This window comes from Hyperoodon ampullatus (genome assembly GCF_949752795.1).
Source record: "Hyperoodon ampullatus genome assembly, chromosome: 9".
Taxonomy (NCBI): domain Eukaryota; kingdom Metazoa; phylum Chordata; class Mammalia; order Artiodactyla; family Ziphiidae; genus Hyperoodon; species Hyperoodon ampullatus.
Genome location: NC_136922.1, coordinates 35496070 through 35515023, shown reverse-complemented (window position 1 = coordinate 35515023; position 18954 = coordinate 35496070). Strand labels below are relative to the sequence as shown.

Genomic DNA, 18954 nt, shown 5'->3' with positions numbered 1-18954 from the left:
AGAAAACCTGTACAACGCACCATAGCTAAGAGCCCTATGATATGCCAAATTCTCCAGCCTCATGATTTCATAACTCTTTGGACTTCTTTTCTTCTGGGAACATGCTAAGCTCTTTCCTGCCTCTGACCTTATTACTTGCTGTTATCTGTCCCTGGAATGCTCTTCTTCTTGCTTTTTTATGGCTGGCTCCATTTCTCCTTTTGGATCCCAGCCATAATATCATTTCCTCAAAGAAATTTTTCTTAATCATTCTTTTTATCTTCATTATCTCTCCCAACTCACCTTTACCCACCAGTTATTCCATGACCTATCACCCTGTTTACTTTCCTCATAGAACAACCTGAAATTCTTTTTCTTTGTGTGTTGTCTGTCTCCTCCCACAGGAATGTAAACTCTTCATGAATAGGGACTTCTTATCTTGCTCTTGACTGTATTTATTTCTAGAACTTCATACTAGTGGGCACCCAGTACACGTTCATTAAATGATTACATTTCTTTTTCTTTTTAACTGAAGTAACAGTGGTTTATAACATGTTTCATTATAATTATAATGAAACATTATAATTCAACTTCTGTATATACTACAGCATACTCACCACCAAAAGTTTAGTTTCCATTCATCACCACACAGTTGACCCCCTTCACCCATTTCACACTCTTCCCATTCCCTTCCCCTCTGGTAATCACTACTCTGTTCTCTGTATCTACGTGTTAGTTTTTTGTTTTGCTTTGTTTGTTCATTTATTTTGCTTTTTAAAAATATTCCACATATGAGTGAAATCATGCAGTATTTGTCTATCTCCATCTGACTTATTTCACTTAGCATAATATTCTCAAGGTCCATCCATGTTGCTGCAGATGGAAAGATTTTTTTCTTTTTTATGGCTGAGTAGTATTCCACTGTGTGTGTGTGTGTGTGTGTGTGTGTGTGTGTGTGTGTGTGTACCACATCTTCTTTAGCCATTCATCCATTGGTGGGCACTTAGATTGTTTTCATATCTTGGCTATTGTAAATAATGCTGTAATGAATGTAGAGGTGCATATGTCTTTTCAAATTAGTGGTTTTGACTTCTTCAGATAAATACCCAGATTGGAATAGCTGGATCATATGATAGTTCTATTCTTAATTTTTTGAGGAATCTCCATACTGTTTTCCATAGTGGTTTCACCAATTTAAATTCCCACCAGCAGTGCACAAGGATTCCCTTTTCTCCACATCCTCGCCAACACTTGTTATTTCTAGTCTTTGTATAATAGCCATTCTGATGGAAGTGAGGTGATATCTCATTGAGGTTTTGATTTACATTTCCCTGATGATTAGTGATGTTGAACATCTTTTCATGTGTCTCTTGGCCATCTCTGGCATTCTCTGGAAAAATGTCTACTCAGATCCTCTGCCTATTTTTTAGTTGGGTTGTTTGTTTTTTTGTTGTTGATTTTTATGAATTCTTTATATATTTTGGATGTTAACCCTTTATTGGATATATGACTTGCAGATTCTTCCTCTGTTCAGTAGGACATCTTTTCATTTTGTTGATAATTTCCTTTGTTGTGCAAAACTTTTTAGTTTGGTGTAGTCCCATTTGTTTATTTGAAAGGTTGTCTGATTCTAAGAATTTATCCATTTCTTCTAGGTTGTCCAATTTGTTGGCAAATAGCTGTTCGTTATATTCTCTTATAATCCTTTGTATTTCTGTGGTATCTTGTGATTTCTCCTCTTTTGTTTCTGATTTTGTTTATCTGAGCCTTCTCTTTTTTCTTAGTGAGTCTAGCTAAAGGTCTGTCAATTTTGTTTATCTTTTCAAAGAACCAGCTCTTAGTTTCATTGATCTTTTGTCTTTTTAGTCTCTATTTCATTTATTTCTGCTCTGATTTTTATTATTTCCTTCCTTCTACTGACTTTGGGCTTCATTTGTTTTCTTTTTCCTTTAGGTGTTAAGCTAGATTGTTTATTTGAGATTTTTCTTGTTTATAGGCCTACTTCCCCTTAGTACCCCTTAGTATCGCATTTGCTGCATCCCATAGATTTTGGTATGAAATGACTACATTTCTTATCTGGTCTCCTACTGGTAGCTATTTAGAATGTTTTCAATTTTATGTATTATAATTAATGCTATAATGAACAATCATTTATATTAATCTTTGTACATATTTCCTTAGGGTAAATTCCTTAAGTTGAATTTTGGATTTTAAGTATATGTATTTAAAGAGTTTTACAAAATGCTTTTGACTACTATCATTTCTTTACCCTCCTTTTCCACATACAGCTATCATAATTACATCAATGTAACATTTTCAAATGAAAGTATTAAAAATATGGACAGAAACTATAAGTAGCAAATATGTTTTGAAATGCTAATCTTTGCTAATAATATAAGAGAGACATACTCTAAACGTCTTACAAGGGTAACCTAGATTCCTACATCAGCATACTTCAGTCTTTCTCATGGTGGTTTATTTTTAGTTATCTTATAGGCTTTAGCCCAAATTCTCTTAATCAAGTATTATGACAGATTTCGTTCTTTTGGTAACAAGGGAAAAATGTTGTGCTTCAGTCTCACTAAAATTTACAATAATTTTTTTTCCAGGTTGATCCTGTATTATGTTGGAATAGGAGTTACTGCCTTGGTTTTTGGCTACATACAGATTTCCTTTGGGGTTATAACTGCAGCTCGACAGACCAAGAGAATTCAAAAACAGTTTTTTCATTCAATTTTGTCTCAGGACATCAGCTGGTTTGACAGTTGTGACATCGGTGAACTTAATACTCGCATGACTGAGTAAGAGGATGGATGTGCATTTTATCAACTCTGTTCTCATATATGATGTATAAATGACTTAACTGCATTTATTTTCTTGTTTCAGTGACATCAACAAAATCAATGATGATATTGGAGACAAGATTGCTCTGTTGTTTCAAAACATGTCTACATTCTCTGTTGGCCTGGCGATTGGTTTGGTGAAGGGCTGGAAACTCACCCTGGTGACTCTGTCCACATCACCTCTTATAATTGCTTCAACAGCCATGTTTTCTAGGGTAGGCAAGGTGACTAATGTAGTGTTAACTGGAAGCAGGAATGTGAACTAGATATTTTACTGAGTTTGTATAAAAAAGAAGGCATTTCTATTTTTTTTTCTGTGTCCCAAAATAGGAAGGAATATTAACTACCTTTCTATCTTCAAGTTATTTGGCTACAATGAGGTTTGGTTTTAATACCTTACTAACATTCTAAAACATTCCACTTCATTTAGAACCTAATGCAGTTTCAAATAATAGCATGGATAAAGCTTTATGCTGTCATACTTTATGCGGTTTATGCTTTATGCTGTTATACATTGAATGCTGGGAAAGCCTTGTGTTGTCTAAATTCCCAGAAAAATGTGTTTCAATTCATTTCACTAGAACAGAATGAGAAAATCCTAAAACAGTAAACACCTGAGCTATTAGGTGACTATTTTATGTCAGCCATTTCAAGTTTATATTTTTATAAGGCTCTGAATTAACATTTAAAATGTCTGCTAATGTATATTTTTATGTAGTATGTAAATCTGTTTCAATTTTTTAAAACAAACTTTGTATTTACATTTAAATTATATTTTTAGCCCTGTTATACTGTATTAATCTTAATCTCTTTACAAGATATTAATCTATTTACAGCCTGGTTTTGAAACCAATGCTCTTTGTGCAAGGCAAAATATATATATCTCTGCCAATATAGTTCTACCAATGTGTATACCCATTTTCTAGATTGGAGGCACAGTGCATTCTTAAGAGATGGAGTTTTGTTTTGTTTCAGGGTTTTTTTGGAGTTTAAAAATTTTCAAAGCCAGTTGTTCTTTATGGAAGTCAAAGCCATAAAATTCACTGAGTTTATTTGCTAGCAACATACAAATTCAACCAAACAAGAATTTTCAGCAATAAAAATATTCTGTTTGAATAATTCCTTCAAAATAGACTTGGGTGTATAGACAGCAGATCTTTATTTAGTGTGACTTCTAGTGTTGACCTTGTAACCCTTGTCAAAATCTTCATCCCCAGCTTATTTGAAATGAGGACCCCCTCAGTAGGAAGATTACCCACAGTATGTTACTAAAATCAGAGCCTTAACTGCCCAAGAAGTGAGGTGGACAATGAGTTTTAAAAGAACAGCAGTGGGGAAACTAAGGTCTGCTATTGTTGTTAACTAATTGCAAGTAGGAAGCAAGTAAAGTCAAAATTATCTAAATGACTAAAGAAGCCAGGCTGGATGGTGTCTAGCATCCTTCGATTCAATTTAATTGGGCAAATACATATTGAATACTGGCTATGTACAAGGTTTTTTGCTATGTGCAGCTTCCCCTCCAGTGATAGCTGTCTTTATTAAGTGAATTCAGTAAATAATGAGTATTACTCAGTTTATATTACCTTCTGCTTTAACAAACATCTGTGCATGTCTTACATAAAATTAGTTCCACTTATGTGGAATGTATTTTGAAAATGGATAGATTTGTTATATGAGCAAGCTGTAGTTTTATAGACTCACAACTCTGAAGACAATTTCCTTTCTTCCTTTCATTGAACTCTTATGCTAATTACTAAATTAAATCCTTTACCAATTAAAGGAATAGTAAGTGGGGTGTATAATAAAGAAAAGCACATTATGATTTAAATTTATGATAAATCTGGTAAACCTGACTAATATCACCAAGAATGATAGTCTCCTCTCTCACTCTATCTCCCTCTCTCTCTCTCTCAAATCTCACATTTTACTATGTGGCGATACAGCGTTTACTAGGCAGGCTGCATTATGTAGTATTAGTTTCAGGAGTCATATTCCTCTTCCTGCCACAACTCTGTGACTCATACTCTCTGGAAGTCTTGTTTTTTACATAATAACAAATCAAATCGAGTCACATCAGGCACACTGATTTCCAGGGTGCACATAAGAAGAACTGTGTCCCTAATATCCTTCTCCAAATCAAATTTTTCCAAATTGTATTAATATAGATACTCATTTTCTAAGCTTTTAAAAGCACAGAGAAAAAACAGTGAAGCTCTATTAGAAGGAAAAATAGAGATTTAGACTCTAGGTTACATTAAGCTAAGCTTGTTCACTGCGGTGAGACTTTAAAAAGTCAATATCCGTGACCATTGGTTTCCTCATTTGCAAACTGATGGGGTTAGAATAAGTGATAAGTACCTTTTCAATAGTAAAATTTTGTTATTCTAGATTCTACCTGAATTGAATTCTCTGCACCTTGTTACTACCCCAGGTTATTCTTTTTTTTTTTTTTTCTGATAATCAATCACACTTTAATTTTTTACTGGGGTATAATTTACAATGTTGTGGTAGTTTCAGGTGTAAAGCAACGTGAATCTGTTATACATATACATATATCCACTCTTTTTTAGCTTCTTTTCCCATATAGGCCAGTACAGAGTATTGAGTAGTGTTCCCTGTGCTATACAGCAGGTCCTCATTAGTTATCTATTTTATATATAGTAGTGTGTATGTGTCATTCCCAATCTTCCAATTTATCCCTCCCCTCCCCTTCCCCCTTGGTAACCATAAGTTTATTTTTTATCTGTAACTCTATTTCCGTTTTGTAGATAAGTTCATTTGTTGCCTTTTTTTAGATTCCACATATACGTGATATCATATGATATTTGTCCATCCCAGGTTATTCTTTGGTTAACTGTGGCCTTTGTTTATTACAGATAGTTATCTCATTGTCCAGTAAGGAATTAAATGCTTATTCCAAAGCTGGGGCTGTAGCAGAAGAAGTCTTGTCATCAATCCGAACAGTCATAGCCTTTGGGTCCCAGGAAAAAGAAATTCAAAGGTCTGTTCCTTTAATTATGATAATATCTGCTTGGTTTTATTTTCCCCCAAGGCTATTATATTGTGTTTTGTCTTTTTAAGGTACACACAGAATCTAAAAGATGCAAAGAAAGTTGGCATGAAAAAAGCTATAGCTTCGAAACTCTCTCTTGGTGCTGTGTACTTCTTTATGAATGGAACCTATGGACTTGCTTTTTGGTATGGAACCTCCTTGATTCTTAGTGGAGAGCCTGATTATACCATCGGAACTCTTCTTGCTGTAAGTCTTATTTGAGAACAAAGGTAACTGGCCTAGATAATCTTTTCTTACCTAGAATTTATTAAATATTTCTCTTTGAATGACTGAATGTTTGAAGATGAGTGTTTTTAATAAACAAATATTTGTTTCCTTCAAATGATTTGTATACACCTTTAAATTATAGCTATACATTGGCAGGATTTACTCATCCTGCATGGTTAGTGTCTTCTAAAAGCATGATGTTTTTAAAAGAATCATAATTGAATTCTCCACTGGGAGATAGAGTTGTCTTAATCCAGAAGTCAAAAAGACCAGCCTCTAGTGAGACTGCTTCCTTTCCATCTTGCTGAGATAAGAGAGCGCTCTACATTCACCTTGCTAAATGTTTTCTTCTGGAAATATTCTGTAGATTGGAATCTCCTGCTCTTCCTCTGTCCTTTCAGCATACAATAATGTTAAAAACAGACTATACACAGCTCTGTCCAATATCACAATTTAGAGTTTTTTAAACTCTTAATGGTTATACATTAAATTGTAATTTTTTCAGTTATGCTCCCAAGTTTCAATAATAAACAGATCAGCTCAGGATTAAGAACCATTTGTCTTGCTGAACTAAATTGATATTGTCTGTATACTTTAGTTCTCATTTGGCCTTCCCATTGTATGTAGATTTCTTTTCTGTCAACTAAAGTCATCTTTTGAACTTGAGACTTTCATTTTTAAGTCTTTAAGCTATTCATTTATTTCTGATAAATGAAACTTGAGCATGAGGAATTTTTAGCACATCTTTCCTCCTCAATTTATGTGTGACTATAGGTGTATGACTTGCTAAGCTTTAGCTTCCTCATCTATAAGACAGGGGAAATAACACTTAGCGTGTGGGGTTCTTCGCTTATTTGACTTTTGGCAGAGATGTGTCTGTCTGAAAATGAACAGGTGTCCACTAATATAAGAATTCAGAAAAGTTTGGGAAAAAATAGTACAGCATCTCTAAGACAATGAAATCTATAATATCCTTTTCTTTAAAGTTAAGGAGTTAACCAGCATGCAGGGAAGTACAGCTCACCTCCTTACCCACCCAGGTTCATGTATGTTCAGCACTCCTCAGTAAGCAGATTTTTCTGCTCAGCTTCCCAACAGGTAATAACGACAAGATTAGGGGACAATTAGAAGTCGTTCAACATTAGGAAAAGGCCAACTACACTTGGATTAACTAATATTTCCTTTATATTCGGCAGCATCTTCCATTCTTTCCTACCTAATTTCTCTAATATACCTCTGAGTCTCAACCAAGTATACACTTCATTCTCTTGTCCCTCTTATATAACTGTAAAGGATAAATATTATTTTTTGTTCCTGTAGGTTTTTATTAGTGTAATCCATAGTAGTTATTGCATTGGAGCAGCAGCCCCTAGCTTTGAAACCTTCACTATATATAGCTAGAGGAGCCACCTTTAATATTTTCCACATTATTGGTAAGGTAAGACTCCTAACTGCCTTGAAAGATAACTATCATTACTGCAAGAAGGAAACCAAAAAACAGGCACTTTCATTTCACTTAAACAAAAAGATGGGCAAAATCCATGTTGCCCAATTGGCTATGGAAAGACAGATTTTTTTTTTTTTTTTTTTTTTTTTTTTTTGGTAGTACGCGGGCCTCTCACTGTTGTGGCCTCTCCCGTTGCGGAGCACAGGCTCCGGACGCGCAGGCTCAGCGGCCATGGCTCACGGGCCCAGCCACTCCGCGGCATGTGGGATCCTCCCGGACCGGGGCAGCATCGGCAGGCGGACTCTCAACCACTGTGCCACCAGGGAAGCCCAAGACAGATTATTTTAACTCTTCAACAAGGAGATTGTATTTTATTGAAACCTTCATATCTAACTCAATGTACTTCTAAAGCAGAAAGGAGAACACTGTAAAAGAAAACCCATCTTAAAACTACTTTTAGGACATAGAGAGTGTCAGCCTAGTTTCTCTAAGATTTATAATGTCCTCTTTGTTTTTCCAAGAAACCTGCTATAGATAAGTTTTCAACAACAGGCTATAAATTGGAATGCATAGAAGGAAATGTAGAATTTAAAAATGTTTCTTTCAGGGGCTTCCCTGGTGGTGCAGTGGTTGAGAGTGCGCCTGCCGATGCAGGGGACACGGGTTCGTGCCCCGGTCCGGGAAGATCCCACAAGCCAAGGAGCGGCTGGGCCCATGAGCCATGGCCGCTGAGCCTGCGCGTCCGGAGCCTGTGCCCCGCAACGGGAGAGGCCACAACAGTGAGAGGCCCGCGTACAGCAAAAAACAAAACAAACAAACAAAATGTTTCTTTCAGTTATCCATCAAGACCATCTATAAAAGTAAGTAAAATTTAATTATGAAAATGTACAGTTTTCTAATATTACCTTCCACTGGCTAGGATCTCCTCATATGAAACTGTTTAGGATCACTTTGACCAAGATTTGGCTACTTTGTTTAAAGACTTGAGGGGAGAGAGAGAGAGACAGAGAGAGACAGAGAGAGAGAGAGAGAGGGAGGAAGGAAGAGAGAGAGGAAGGAAAGAAGGAAGGATTAGTAATGGACAAATAACTCTAGAAGAGCTAGTTACATTTTGCAGCCTCTTCTCTATATTGAACTGACTAAAGCATTTTTGACTTCCTGGAATTCCTTCACTCTGGATTTGGGAGCACAGCAAAAATGTCTTGGATTGATGCTGCCACATACTGGTGGTCCCTGGATGTTTTCCCACTCAGCATAGATAACTCATTTGAACTTTCTAAAGTTTCTAACCTGGGGGAATTATGCACATATTGTGTCTTTCCATTATCCCTTTCCTAGGACTTTTACTACACTAGCATTTTTGCCTCAGTTTCTTTCTCTCTCACTTTTACACAGGCACACACACACTCAGCATAAAGTGTATCCTTCTCCCTCTATCATTCAGTCTTTGACAAATTCTTGTAAAAATGTGTCTGTCTCTTCTATTGTCTTCATCCTTTCATCTTATTAGTGTATTTATCTAAAAAGGTAGTTACTGTTAAAGATTGCAAAGAGTACTTCCTAATAAAACACCTGCTTTATAGAAAAAGGATGACATGATTTTAAGTGAAATTGGTAAAATTACTGATGCCATCAACCTTCAATGTCTTTTAAAGTGTCCAAATATCTCCTGCATAATTTGCATCAAAAAATATGTACCTACTCCTATTTCCTTATTTTTCTCTAAGTCTTTCATTGTTCTTTTTTTCAAAGCTCTTTATTTTTTAAAATTTTTGTTACTTAATTACCATTATTGGAATAGTGTTGTCTTCTATCATTTTTCTTAACATAAATAGAGCATTTTAATTCCATTTTGCAACTACATTTGGGTTGGCTTCGTGAAGACTTAAGCACCGATTTTGTCGTTTCATTGTATGGGTTTTAAACAAGTATTTTTTAAATGAACATTTGAAACATAGGCTTTTTTGTTAACTTGAAAAATAAATAATTACCCGCCCCAAAAGTCCACCCACTTTAAATAAACAAAACACAGATTCTTCCAAAGAAAGAACAGATGCGAATTCTAGAGTAAAAGTGCAGGTGGGAGAGGAGGTGCTCTCACTGGGGGTCCCTGATTTGTCACCTCCTTTAGAGGATTCTTCTTTGCTTGGCCCTTTGAAGGTTTTACATTTGGTTTGTTTACAGGGTCTCTTTCTTTACAAATGAGGAGATCAAAGTGAAAGAATCCAAGGGGATATTCCCATGTTTTGGGAAAATGTAAGCAAAGATAGGTGAGAATTTCTCAACAGGATTACTGTTGTCATTTTGGGAAGGTAATTTTTTGTGAGGTTTCTCTCATATTGCAGGTCCCTGGGACACTAAATGCTGGTAACAACCCCCAGTTATTGAGAAAATTGTAAAAGTACTCCCCCTAAGTTGAAATGTCCCTGTGAGATCCACCGCTAGAAAAAGAGGCTTTCTAGTGGTGAAATCCTATTCGTGGGAGTCGCTAAGAAGTCTGCCAATTGTTTTAGTTTGGAGTCTATTTTGCAACAATGTTACGTATATTCTAAGAAAGAACTTCCTTAAATAGCCCACAGGGATATCTGGCAAGATTTCATTCAATTGTTGCAAGTTAGAAGATATAACTTTCACTAACTTGGTAGTCATGAAATTCACATAAATTATTTTGGTTGAAAATATGAAAAAACGGTTCCTATGGCTAGTTAATAATCTTTAAGTACTCAATTTAGATCTCCTCTTTATATAGAGAGATGTTTAGCGTTTTTCTCCAAAATTTTGTAGGTTATTATACACATACATGAAACAAACGTAATAAGATCTAAATTTGTTTTTAAGTGCCAAAGAATTTTTTCCTGTTTATAATTATACATTATATTTCTGAAGATAGGTAAATCATATTCTTATCCTAGTTTTATGGAATTTTCCCCCCATACTTTCCAATAGATTCTGAAAGGTCTGAATCTCAGAATTAAGTCTGGAGAGACAGTAGCCTTGGTTGGCCCCAACGGCAGTGGGAAGAGTACAGCAGTCCAACTTCTGCAGAGGTTATATGATCCTGATGATGGCTTTGTAAGTGCAACTAGCAAGATCACATGCAGTCCACACGATGAGATTTGGAAATTCCACCTATTACAGAAAGCTTACAGCTGTGTCAACTTTTAATTTTTAACAGTGAAACTGGGAGAGAAACCATATTGTTTTCTTTCCTGCATATTCATTCATTCAACAAATATTTACTGAGAACCTACGAAGTGCCAGACATTATTCTAGGTGCTGGGAATACATTGGTGAACAAAGCATAAAAACCTCTCTTCCCTCATCAAGTTTACATTCTAATAGTAGAGACAGACCATAAATAAAATAAGTAAATTATATAATATGTTAGAAGATAATAAATGCTATAGAGAAAAATAAAATAGTAATTTGTAGTATGCAGAACTTATCAAGAATTTCAGTTTCTCAAAACATCCCAAAAGAATCATATCTGTAGAAAATATACTGTCTCATTTTTTTCTATCATCCATATGTTGCACTTAACTTTCTCACCCTTGTAAACAGCATAGCGAACAAGACTATGATAGTCACAGAAGCATAATTCTTAATGCTCCTATTCAGTTTTTCAACTGTTATTTTTAAAAGAAAATCTACCCTTCTAAAACTTAAATTTGATTTCTCAAGTCTTCATTTGGAGTATACTAGACTCATGTATCCATGCTAATATTGAATAAATAAATTACTGGATTAGCATTCCTTACATAAAGCAGTTGCATAGAATATCCATGCCCAGACAGAATACCAGTTGGTGTGAAATACCAGAGTTATAATTATCAAACCTTGGCTTCTGTCATTGGAATATGTTGGGATAATAGGTAATGGTACTATCTATGGAGAAGACAATGTTCATTTAATATTATTTATAGCAGTGAATAGAATGCACTTTTACCTTTTGCAGAGGAGTGGGCTGTTGAAGGGAAGGAAGGATGTTTCCTAGAAAAAAAATGCAAAGGTCACATCAGTCTTAAAATAACAAAACTGCAGTTTTTTACTTGTGTTTACATGATAATATTTGTGGCTCCTAGAGTATATATCCTCATAATACCTAATTTGTGGATAGTAGAGTAAAGATTCAGGTAGTTTGGCCAAATTTTAAGTCATTTTTTTAAGGTTTTATTAATTCCCAACTACCAGAAAAAGTCTATTGGCATTATACATGCTATAAATATTTTATCAAAATATAGTCAGTCATTGTTTCCTGAAATAACCTGCTTCTCAGTAGTAAAAGGGACTCTAACCCAATGCAGTGAAAGGCATCACAACGTGGTTCATTCCTTTGGATTCACAGATCACGGTGGATGGTAACGACATCAGAACTTTAAATGTGCAGCATTATCGAGAACATTTTAGAGTGGTCAGCCAAGAGCCTGTTTTGTTTGGGACCACCATTAATAACAATATTAGATATGGACGAGATGGCGTGACTGATGAAGACATTGAGAAAGCAGCAAAGGACGCAAATGCTTATGATTTTATAATGGAGTTCCCCATGGTAAGTACACTATGTAGCCTATATCCTTAGCTTAAGTGTAAAGCACTGAAATATTCCAAAATAAGTTAAATAACAATAACATCTACAGAGTAGGGGGAGTGTGATTAATTTTTGCATTGTCCTAGGTGACACATCTGAAAATGAGAGAGCATGGTAACAACCAAAAGAAGAAATACATCTTTGAAAGGTCCAATTTTTAATCTGTTTAGTTCTTACTTGTTCTCACTGCAAATGGAAAAGGAAAAAATAACGGATATGTTAAAATATAACAAAAGAAATATGAAACAAAATCATCAGTGCAAGCTGAGGGATAGCACGTATCTGCAAAAATGTTGGTTTGCACCGCCATCTTGTGGCTAAGTGTGGGAATGTCACACACAGTGTTCAGATCGGTTCTGTGATAAGGCAAAGGAAAAATACCATTGACTTTAGAAGTACATGGAGCTAATATTGGACAAGACATGTGAAATGATAGTTGGAAAGAGATACAGTAAACTATAATTTTGGGTATTAGGATCCTAATGGCTATTTAAAATTGATAGAGAGCTCTAAAAATATTTCTATTTCTCAAAGTATTTGTTCATCAGCATCCTCTGAAATTGTTGTGGGGAGCACCTCGTGAAATATGAAAGGATGAGATTTGAAATTAAAAACACAAATAAAATGCCAACATCCCAGAAGGCAACCATAACAAAAAAAGTTTGTTTCAATGGATATATTTTACAAACTACACTCCATAGGTCATAATAATTTTGTTCTCTTTTGTTTATTTCATAAAAACTTATGTTTGCCATTCATTACCACGTATCCCCATTATTTAGGGTCATAATTAGGACAGAAAACATTAAAGGCTTGAGGTCATTCTTTGCTGTGTGGTTTGGGAAAACAAAGACTTCCTTTCTTTGACCTTTTGACACTTGCAGTGACTTCCTTTCCTCAAAACACCAACGATCTTCAGTTTCCCACCTGGAATTAGAAAGTTTTCTGGTGCCTCTTAAGTCATTCCCTATAAGTTATGACTTGCTTTTACTAAAAGTCCAATATTTACACAAAGATGTCCCTTGCTATAAATCTAATAGTAAATCCTAAACGTATAATCCAAAGAACAAATTAAAGATGCTGGGTTATTATGATAGAAACTAAATTCCACAGCCATGGTTAACCAGGGAAATAGAATAAGCATAATAATAAATAAAAGTTACATAAGTGGTTAATTCGTATAGGTGAAAATTTAGGGAAAGCTATACTCAGAAATAAATACCATTACTCCTTCTATGATATACACAAATTTTTGAATTAATATATTAGGATTAACTGATACTTGCTAGCCTTTTCCCATAAACAGCCATAAAACTGGCCAAAATATATGAGACATAGGACAATTGGTGCCAAGCACTGGATAAGAGGTATCACAAAACTGTGATTCCTGAGAGAAAGGAAACTCATTAAGAAAGTCCATGAATTTTCAGCATGCTTCCTGGGAACAAATTTCTGACCATATCTCTGTAAAATGGAATCCAGAGAGAACATGGCAGTCCCACTGAGCTAAAAGGCAGAGACAGAATTTCAGGGCAGCTTAAGCAACTGGAGAGGCAAAATGAGAGAGCTGTGGACATGAGGTAGGGGGCAGAAGTCTATGTAGGCATCCCTTGGGAATCCTTCTCTGAGGATAAGATGACCCGTGGCTTACCAGAGAGCAGCTGCTACAAAGCCGAGAGTAGAGCAGAGATAGTAGAAGTCAAGCAGTATAGTGGAGATGTTGAAAACACAACCCAGCCAGAGTGGAGAGGTCACATTAACACCATTTTTAATAACTCAGGCATATAGCTGAGACACCAAAAATAGTCACACCTTAGGGGTAAAGACCACACCTTAGAGTAAGGCTGACTCTAGACCTGCTCTAACAAATCTGAAAACCAAGCCATGACAAGATCCCTAAAGGAGATAGAACTTGGATGTTGGGTCCTGCCAAGTTTTGAGACTTTCTGTAGATTAACCCCAACAAAGCATAAAACCAAGATTACATAGTTCAAGATGATCAGTCAATATTTGAATTGCCTATGAGGATAAAAATCAACATTTTCTTCAGAAGAAAACAGAATTCAGAGTCTCTTCAACATTCATGCACAGAATTCAATATATATTCTACAATACCTAGATGTCCAAAGAAATAGGAAACTATGATCCACAGGCAAAAAAAAAAAAAAAAACTAAACTAAATGTTTACGCACTTAAGAAAAACTTCAAAATGAAAGAAAACTGGTACATCTGAAAGGAGAAAGAGACAAATCCACATTTTTAGCTGAAGGCTTTAGTACTTGATAGAACAAGCAGGCAAAAAAATCACTAAGGATATAGATGACCTGAACAATACTATCAACCAATTAGATCTAACTGATATTTATAGAACACTCCACCCAATAACAGCAGAAAACATTTCTCTCAAGTGCACATGGACTGTTCACTGAGCTAAACAATATTCTTTTTTTTTTTAACATCTTTATTGGAGTATAATTGCTTTACAATGGTGTGTTAGTTTCTGCTTTATAACAAAGTGAATCAAGTGTACATATACATATATCCCCATATCTCCTCCCTCTTGCATCTCTCTCCCACCTGTCTAGGTGGACACAAAGCACGGAGCTGATCTCCCTGTGCCATGCGGCTGCTTCCCACTAGCTATCGATTTTACCATTGGAAGAAAAAACTTATAATTTCAAAGGAAACATGTAAAGTATGTTCTTGGGCCATAATAGAATTAAAATGTAGAAATTATTAACAGAAATATATCTGGAAAATCCACAAATATTTGAAAATTAAAGAACCTACTTCTACATAACCTATGGCTCAAAGAGGAAGTTTCAAGTAAAATTAAAAACTATTTTGAAGTAAATAAAAATGAAAATGCAAGATATCAGTATTTGTGGAATACAGTTGATCCTTGAACAACATGAGTTTGAACTGTATGTGTTCACTTATACATGGATTCCTTTTTCAATAAATACATACTGTAGTACTACACGACCCACAGCTGGTTGAATTCAAGAATGTGGACACAGAGGACCGACTGTAAAGTTATACTTGGTTTTTGACTGCACGGGGGTTGGTGCCCCTAACACCTACATTGTTCAAGCATCAACGTACAGTTAAAGCACTGCTTTAATAGAAACTTACAGCATTATGTGCTTACTTTAGAAAAGAAAAAGATCTAAAATCTGTAAACTAAGTTTCCACCTTGACAAACTAGAGTCAGAAGAGCAAATCAAACCCAAAGCAAGTGCAAGAGAAATAATAAAGACTAGAGCAGAAATCAGTGAAATCAAAACCAGAAAAACATTAGAAACAGTCATTGAAACCAAAAGCTGTTTCCTTAAAAGATCAATAAAATCAGTAAAACTGTAGGAAGCCTGATGAAGAAACAAAAAAAGAGAAGAGAAATTACCAATATCGGGGATCAAAGAAGGTACATCACTATTAATCCCAAAGACATTAAAAGGTTAATACAGGAATACTGTGAACAAAGATATGCCTATAAATTTGCTAACTTAGATGAAGTTCTATTCCTTGAAAGACACAAACTACCAAGACTCACTCAAAGAGAAGTAGATAGATAACTTTAGTAAGACCTATACCTATGAACAAAATAAACTAGATCTCTAAATAGTAGCAACAACTACAAATAAAATTAAAATTAAAAGTGGCATTCACAATAGCATCAAAAAATATAAAGTAGAATAATGAAAGATCTGTAAATCTTCTATGTAAAAAAAGGTAGAACATTGCTGAGAGAAATTAAAGGATACCTAAATAGAGAGGAGCTTCAAGATGGCGGAAGAGTAAGACGTGGAAAGCAACTTCCTCTCCACAAATACGTCAGAAATACATCTACATGTGGAACAGCTCCTACAGAACACCTACTGAATGCTGGCAGAAGACCTCAGACCTCCCAAAAGGCAAGAAACTCCCCACGTACCTGGGTAGGGCAAAAGAAAAAAGAAAAAACAGAGACAAAAGAATAGGGACAGAACCTGCACGAGTGGGAGGGAGCCGTGAAGGAGGAAAGGTTTCCACACACTAGAAGCCACTTCATTGGCGGAGACTGTGGGTGGGTGGGGGGAAGCTTTGAAGCCACAGAGGAGAGTGCAGCAACAGGGGTGTGGAGGGCAAAGCGGAGAGATTCCCGCAGAGAGGATCGGCGCCGACCAGCACTCACCAACCTGAGAGGCTTGTCTGCTCACCCGCCGGGGCGGGCGGGGCTGGGAGCTGGGGCTCGGGCTTCGGTCAGAGCGCAGGGAGAGGACTGGCGGCGTGAACACAGCCTGAAGGGGTTAGTGCGCCACAGCAAGCGGGAGGGAGTCTGGGAAAGAGTCTGGAGCTGCCGCAGAGGCAAGAAACTTGTTCTTGCCTCTTTGTTTCCTGGTGCGCGAGGGGAGGGGATTCAGAGCGCCGTTTAAAGGAGCACCAGAGACAGGCGCAAGCCACGGCTATCAGCGCGGACCCCAGAGACGGGCATCAGATGCTGAGGCTGCTGCTGCCGCCACCAAGAAGCCTGTGTGCGAGCACAGGTCACTATCCACACCTCCCCTCCCGGGAGCCTGTGCAGCCCGCCACTGCCAGGGTCCCGGGATCCAGGGACAACTTCCCCGGGAGAACGCACGGCGCACCTCAGGCTGGTGCAACGTCACGCCGGCCTCTGCCGCCGCAGGCTCGCCCCGAATCCTTGCTCCTCCCTCCGCCGGCCTGAGTGAGCCAGAGCCCCTGAATCAGCTGCTCCTTTAACCCCGTCCTGTCTGAACGGGAACAGACGCCCTCCAGCGACCTACACACAGAGGCGGGGCCAAATCCAAAGCTGAACCCCGGGAGCTGTGCGAAAAAAGAAGAGAAAGGGAAATCTCTCCCAGTAGCCTCAGGAAGAGCGGATTAAATCTCCACAATCAACTTGATGTACCCTGCATCTGTGGAATACCTGAAGAGACGACGAATCATCCCAAATTGAGGAGGTGGACTTTGGGAGCAAAGTTATATATTTTTTCCCCTTTTTCTCCTTTTGTAAGTGTGTATGTGTATGCTTCTGTGTGTGATTTTGTCAGTACAGCTTTGCTTTGACCATTGGTCCTAGGGTTCTGTCTGTTCGTTCTTTGGGGTTTTTTTTACTTAAAAATTTTTTTTCTTAATAATTATTTTTTCTACTTTATTTTAATTTATCTTCGTTCCTTCTTTCTTTCTATTTTTTCTCCCTTTTATTCTGAGCTGTGTGGATGAAAGGCTCTTGGTGCTCAAGCCAGGCATCAGGGCTCTGCCTCTGAGGTGGAAGAACCAAGGTCAGGACACTGGTCCACAAGAGACCTCCCAGCTCCACGTAATATCAAATGGCAAAAATCTCCCAGAGATCTCCATCTCAATGCCAAGACCCAGCTTCACCCAATGACCAGCAAGCTACAGTGCAGGACACCCTATGCCAAACAACTAGCAAGACAGGAACACAACGCCACCCATTAGCAGAGAGGCTGCCTAAAATCATAATAAGGCCACAGACACCCAAAACACACCACCAGACGTGGACCTGCCTACCAGCAAGACAAGATGCAGCCTCATCCACCAGAACACAGGCACTAGTCCCCTCCACCAGGAAGCCTACACAACCCACTGAACCAACCTTAGCCACTGGGGACAGACACCAAAAACAACGGGAACTATGAACCTGCAGCCTGTGAAAAGGAGACCCGAAACACAGTAAGTTAAGCAAAATGAGAAGACAGAAAAACCCACCGCAGATGAAGGAGCAAGGCAAAAACCCACCAGACCTAACAAATGAAGAGGAAATAGGCAGTCTACCTGAAAAAAAATTCAGAATAATGATAGTAAAGATGATCCAAAATCTTGGAAAGAGAATAGAGAAAATACAAGAAACGTTTAACAAGGACCTAGAAGAACTAAAGAGCAAACAAACAGTGATGAACAAGACAATAAATGAAATTAAAAATTCTCTAGAAGGGATCAATAGCAGAATGACTGAGGCAGAAGAACAGATAAGTGACCTGGAAGATAAAATAGTGGCAATAACTACTGCAGAGCAGAATAAAGAGAAAAGAATGAAAAGAACTGAGGACAGTCTCAGAGACCTCTGGGACAACATTAAATGCACCAACATTCAAATTATAGGGGACCCAGAAGAAGAAGAGAAAAAGAAAGGGACTGAGAAAATATTTGAAGAGATTATAGTTGAAAACTTCCCTAATATGGGAAAGGAAATAGTCAAGTCCAGGAAGCACAGAGAGTCCCATACAGGATAAATCCAAGGGGAAACACACCAAGACACATATTAATCAAACTTTCAAAAAATAAATACAAAGAAAAAATATTAAAAGCTGCAAGGGAAGAGCAACAAATAACATACTAGAGAATCCCCATAAGGTTAACAGCTGTTCTTTCAGCAGAAACTCTGCAAGCCAGAAGGGACTGGCAAGACATATTTAAAGTGATGAAAGGGAAAACCTACAACCAAGATTACTCTAGCCAGCAGGGATCTCATTCAGATTCAACGGAGAAATTAAAACCTTTACAGACAAGCAAAAGCTAAGAGAATTCAGCACCACCAAACCAGCTTCACAACAAATGCTAAAGGAACTTCTCTAGGCAGGAAACACAAGAGAAGGAAAAGACGTACAGTAACAAACCCCAAACAATTAAGATAATGGTCATAGCAACATACATATCGATAATTTAAATGTAAATGGATTAAATTGTCCCACCAAAAGACATAGACTGGCTGAATGGATACAAAAACAAGACCCGTATATATGCTGTCTACAAGAGACCCACTTCAGACCTAGGGACACATACAGACTGAACATGA

The 18954-nt window shown here is 37.1% G+C and overlaps 1 protein-coding gene across 1 annotated transcript in view; it reads left to right on the top strand.

Annotated features, from left to right (window-relative positions):
- The window catches only part of ABCB5 (ATP binding cassette subfamily B member 5), a gene marked incomplete at both ends in the record, with an annotated part of 99041 nt that overhangs the window by 11392 nt on the left and 68695 nt on the right, over nt 1-18954 (top strand). Inside the window, 9 exon segments of the mRNA XM_079711818.1 lie at nt 2589-2780; nt 2866-3037; nt 5699-5823; nt 5904-6081; nt 7423-7494; nt 7496-7540; nt 8071-8175; nt 10496-10621; nt 11895-12098. Coding sequence (XP_079567944.1) covers nt 2589-2780; nt 2866-3037; nt 5699-5823; nt 5904-6081; nt 7423-7494; nt 7496-7540; nt 8071-8175; nt 10496-10621; nt 11895-12098 — 1219 coding nt within the window.